Below are 5,303 nucleotides of genomic sequence, written 5' to 3'. Positions count from 1 at the left end.
TTCTGGTGGAGACTATAGAGTCTCATGAACTTTTCTGCCCAGGCTGGCTTGGAACAGGGATCCTCAGATCTCAGCCTCCTAAAGAGCTAGTATTACAGGCATGAGCCACCAGCACCCAGCTCACTGATACTTATTTTTCTTCATTTTACAAGCTCGGCAAGACCATTCAAAAGAAGGTAGATCTTGCCAAGTACCTGTGTCTCAAGCCTCTAATTCTAGCTACTCAGGAGGCTGAAATCTGAGGATTATGGTTGGAAGCCAGCCAGGGCAAGAAAAGTCTGAGATTCTTATTTCCAGTTAAGTACCAAAAAAAACAGAAAGTAGAGGTATGGCTCAAGTGGTAGTGTGCTAGTCTTGAGCAAAAAAAGTTGAGAGACAAGGCCCAGGCCCTGAGTTCAAGCCCTAGTCTCTCTGTCTCTGTCTCTGTCTGTCTGTCTTTCTCTCTCTCTCTTTCACTGGGAACTAATGTTGCTGTTATGCCAAGTCGCGAAACGACCACCAAGAAGGCCACTGAGACTCAGACATTCCAAAATGCAAAAGCAAGGCAAGACTTTATTCAAGCGGGGCCGCCGCCCGGGCCTTGTCCTACCCACCAACACAGTGGAGGTTAGGAGGCAGCCTCGAGCTGCGATTATACAGGGCTTATAAAGGCAAAAGACAAAGTTAAAGCAATCAGGTGTTCAAGCAAGCAAGATTACAGGTACAAATCTGATTGGCCCAGGGTTTGAGGCATTCTAGGGGTGGTTAGAGTTAAGCATTCCCAGGTGGTTAGAGTTCTTGGCCGTCTGGGCCCTAATAAGCTTGCCCTGGGTTTGCTCAGACAACAAAACAGGGGCTGCCTGAAAATGGGGTTTACTTCAACTTCTTCATTCCCCCTTTAGTTGCAACACTGTACTAGAGAGGCAGCTCTGAAGGGTGTCTTCCAGCTCGCTACTTACAACATGAATTGACTAGCCATAAAGGTAGGAAGATAGATCACAGGAAGTTCCTCATGCAAATAAAGGACTGTGTTTGTACCAATCATGGCACAGTACCTGTGACCAATCAGAGGTCTTCATCTAGAACACCATGGAAAGGAATTGCTCTCCCTCTAGCCAGGGTGGAAATGGCTGTGGGGGTGATAGGAGGTTGATGGAAGCTGGGTACCAGCATGAGGACTCTCTAGAGTTTGTACTTTGGCTACTGGCATGAGGACAGTCAGACTGGCCTGGCTGGCAGTTCTTTGCTCCAGGCAGCTGAACCTTTGGGGGAGGGAGAGAGTTTAGTAGTTGTCAGTTTAGGAATTAAGCTGTCAATTAGGGAAATGATTCTCAGTAGCTGAAACACCTCAGCACATTTGAAAGAAAAATAAAGGTTAAGAAAGAAGGTTATGGGGTTGGGGATATGGCCTAATGGCAAGAGTGCTTGCCTCGTATACATGAGGCCCTGGGTTCGATTCCTCAGCACCACATATACAGAAAATGGCCAGAAGTGGCACTGTGGCTCAAGTGGCAGAGTGCTAGCCTTGAGCAAAAAAAAAAATAAAGAAAGAAAGAAGCCAGGGACAGTGCTCAGGCCCTGAGTTCACGGCCTAGGACTGGCCAAAAAAAAAAAAAAAAAAAAAAAGAAAGAAGGTTGTAACAAAAGCTTATCAGGTAGCAGTACATCCCTACCACCTATATGAGAAGAAAAAGAATATGAGAAGCAAGGTTCCAATGGGTAACTGCCAAAACTCTCCAAGTTTATGAGAGTCAGATTTAAGAAACTGCTGTCTGCTAGGCTGGTACTTGTTTTCCTTTGTGCCAGTAGTGGGACTTGAACTCAGAGCCTCCTTCTCTCCCTCTCTCCCTCTCTCTCTCATTTGGTTTCTCTCCCCCCTCCAAAAAAAAAAAAAAAAAAAGCTGGTGCTTGACTACTTAAGCTGTACCTCCACTTCTGGCCTTTTGCTGGCTAATTGGAGGTGAGTCTCATGGACTTTCTTGCCTGGGTGGCTTCAATCAAAATCCTCAAATCTCAGCCTCCTGAGTAGCTGGGATTACAGATGTGAGCCACCAGTGCAGGCTAGGCAGGCACTTTTTTTTTTTTTAAACACGAAGTTTATTTAAACAACAAGATGCTTGACTTGAAGGGAAAACTATCTAGGATTCTTTTTTTTAAGAGTAATTTGCCCCTACTTAAAGACAGATTGCCCTACATGTAACAGCTACATACAAAAAAGTTATAAAATTGTCCTTGGTTTTACAATGATAAATGAAAACATTAAAATTCTCCAATCAAACAAGGTACGCAAGGATTTTTGGTTTTTTTTTTCTTTTTTTGTTAAAACAGTGAGAGCAAAATAACTTACTGAAATATAAAGATAAAAGCTGAATGAGGGGGCTGGGGATATGGCCTAGTGGCAAGAGTGCTTGCCTTGTATACATGAGGCCCTGGGTTCAATTCCCCAGCACCACATATACAGAAAATGGCCAGAAGTGGCGCTGTGGCTCAAGTGGCAGAGTGCTAGCCTTGAGCAAGAAGAAGCCAGGGACAGTGCTCAGGCCCTGAGTCCGAGGCCCAGGACTGGCCAAAAAAAAAAAAAAAAAAAAAAAGCTGAATGAGCATGCCACTAATGGAGAAGGGGGATATTTTCACAGAACCAGTATTTTTCCCCATCCCATCTCCATTTGATGTCAATCAAAATATACCATTGGCCATGAAAAAGAGAAAAAGGAAAAGAAAAAAAGAAAAGCAATATGCTTGTGCTCATACACCAGTTACTTTATGTACAATAAAGGAATGGGGAAGGGGAAAATGAAAGAATAGAGAAAACTATACTGTAGTAGTCAGGATGTGGTGGAACCAAATTACAGTTTTCTAATTAAGAATGTATTCTTGGTCTATAAGAACAAAGTTCTGGAGCAAAGTAGCAGGTTCCCTTTCTTAGTAGAGACCTCCTGTCTGCTGCTGGAACACATCCATTGTATCTTCATCCTCCATTTCCAACTGTGTGGGTGTGTCTGTTTCATTGATTGGCTGCCCATCAAATCGGAATCTGATCTGCCTCATCTGTGGTTCACAACAGACTTTCATTAGTTTACTAAGTGGTGTATGCCTCTTAATCTTAAACTGCACCACAGAACCATCTTGCCCCGCCACCTTCAAATTAATATGATCGTTGTTCTCAGTCTTGACTCCTTCCTTGGGCTTTTCCTCGGCCATCACGAGCACCGGAGTCTCCTCAGATGCCGCTTCACAAAAGAGGTCCCGGTCCGCACCGAAGGAGCACACAGGCAGCTTAGGCAGGCACTTTTAAGGGCACATTCCTATTCTTAGGCGTAGAGGGGGAAGGGACACTGCTTTAAATGTCTGTTAATGCACCTTCAAAGTTGTTGGTTTGTTATTGTTATTTTGGATAAAGCTCTTCAGAGACGCTTACCAAGAATAAGCTGAAATCCTCAAATCTCTCAGACATATTCTTTTTAGGTGACCTAAACTGTGCTCATTATAATACTAAATTCTCCACCCAGAGCCTTTGTAGCTGTCATAATTTTGAGATGAATGTGCTCAGAAACGTGTCTACCTCTATAGGCAACGCTAAGCCCTATACAAAGATGTATGTTTGTTTCCCAAGTAAAAGCCCCCTTGCTTTCTTCAGGGAGAAACTACTTTGATAATTATCTCGGCTGTAGATCTCCTATGAAGAGGAAAACCTGTTGTTCTGTACTGTGAACTCTAGAATAAATAAAAAGAAATGTGTTTAAAAAATAACCATCAATTTGCTTGTTTGAACTTAATATACCCCTTTTCTCTGTAGCTGGCTATTAAATCACCAGTTCTTTACATGCTTTTGGAACCAGTTTTGCCCTCATGCTGGCTCCTTCATTCATGGGTTAAATAATCTTTTGACCCTGTGTTTATTTTATGCATGTATAAATCATGATTACATTTTTTTTGAAAACCCTACTTTTTCTTCTTCCAGTGTGCTTTCAGTACTTCATTCTTTTCAGTGCATTAAAAGTATTTCTGGAGGGCTGGGGATATAGCCTAGTGGCAAGAGTGCCTGCCTCGGATACACGAGGCTCTAGGTTCGATTCCCCAGCACCACATATACAGAAAACGGCCAGAAGCGGCGCTGTGGCTCAAGTGGCAGAGTGCCAGCCTTGAGCGGGAAGAAGCCAGGGACAGTGCTCAGGCCCTGAGTCCAAGGCCCAGGACTGGCCAAAAAAAAAAAAGAAAAAAAGAAAAAAAAAAAAAAAAAGTATTTCTGGAGGCTGGGAATCTGGCCTAGTGGCAAGAGTGCTTGCCTGGTATACAGGAAGCCCTGGGTTCGATTCCTCAGTACCACATATATAGAAAGGGCCAGAAGTGGCGCTGTGGCTCAAGTGGCAGAGTGCTAGCCTTGAGCAAGAAGCAGCCAGGGACAGTGTTCAGGCCCTGAGTTCAAGCCCCAGGACTGGTGCAAAAAAAAAAAAAGTATTTCTGAAGCCAGGCATGGTATCACACTCCACAGTCCCAGTGCTGGGGATATTGAGGCAGGAGACTCACTAGTTGCAGCCTGGGCTAGGAAGTGAAACTCAATCTCAAAAAACATCACGATCCCTCACCATCCACAACAACAACAACAAGAACATGGTCACCAAAAGAAAAACACCCCAATCTGGTCAGAGCCCTGCAGTTCAAAGCATCCTGCTTACACAGAAATGGAGGGACAGAGGGTGAACACAAGGAGCTGTGGCCCCCACTGGACAGACACTATGTTGAAATGGAGCTATGCAACTGGTGGGTGGGGGGTGGGTGGGAGTGAACCTGACCTGCGACTGTAATCACGGCGTGGCTGCACTGAAGTCTGTTCAGGCCTCTTGGGGGTGGGGTGGGAGGGGGGGACCTGGCTCCTGGGGGTCGGATGGGTCTCCACTGCGGGATCACTCGCGCGTGCAGCAGACCTTGGACGTCGGCAGCCAGTTCCAGGCTTATCGCGGGGCCCGGCGGCGGCCGCAGTCCTGTCCACTGGGTGGGGCCCCTTCCTCCCCCAGATGAGAGCGATGGAAAAGTTCCTGGGCGTCCCAGACACTCGGGATCGCCCTGGATCTCCCGCGATCCACCCTGTCCGTCCTCTTCCAGCTGCAGACGCTGGCTTGGGTGGGTTTGCTAGGTCCCACTTGGCAAGGGCGAGGACCGTGCGGAACAGTGACCAAGAAAAGTGACCAGGGGCGGCGGCGGGGGGGGGGGTGGGGTGGGGGTGGCCCGGGGCGATGTGTGTGTGTGTGTGTGTGTGTGTGGGAAACTGGGCTGACCTTTTCTCTGCCCGCCCCTAGCTCACCCCTGCCTGTGAACCCGCCCCT

General features: G+C 46.5%; 1 protein-coding gene across 2 annotated transcripts; it reads right to left on the bottom strand.

Annotated features, from left to right (window-relative positions):
* Positions 1–2,901: 2,901 nt before the first annotated feature.
* LOC125350294 (small ubiquitin-related modifier 2-like) lies at positions 2,902–3,180 on the bottom strand. Of its 2 annotated transcripts, XM_048344740.1 has the most exons (2): positions 3,042–3,180; positions 2,902–2,978 (listed from the first exon to the last, which is right to left on the bottom strand). In XM_048344740.1, exons 1-2 carry the CDS (start codon positions 3,178–3,180, stop codon positions 2,902–2,904), a joined length of 216 nt encoding a protein of 71 aa, XP_048200697.1. The 2 variants fall into 2 exon arrangements, with proteins under 2 accessions (XP_048200697.1, XP_048200696.1); XM_048344739.1 differs by having other exon boundaries at positions 2,902–3,180.
* Positions 3,181–5,303: the final 2,123 nt, after the last annotated feature.

Source organism: Perognathus longimembris, chromosome 4 (assembly GCF_023159225.1).
Source record: "Perognathus longimembris pacificus isolate PPM17 chromosome 4, ASM2315922v1, whole genome shotgun sequence".
In the NCBI taxonomy this organism is placed as follows: Eukaryota; Metazoa; Chordata; class Mammalia; order Rodentia; family Heteromyidae; genus Perognathus; species Perognathus longimembris.
Note: the sequence above shows the minus strand (reverse complement) of the source record. Positions and strands in the feature narration are given on the sequence as shown.

What these genes read in the sequence shown, in the direction of transcription:
- LOC125350294 (XM_048344739.1), bottom strand. Translation starts at nt 3,180, where the DNA reads ATGGCCGAGGAAAAGCCCAAGGAAGGAGTCAAGACTGAGAACAACGAT.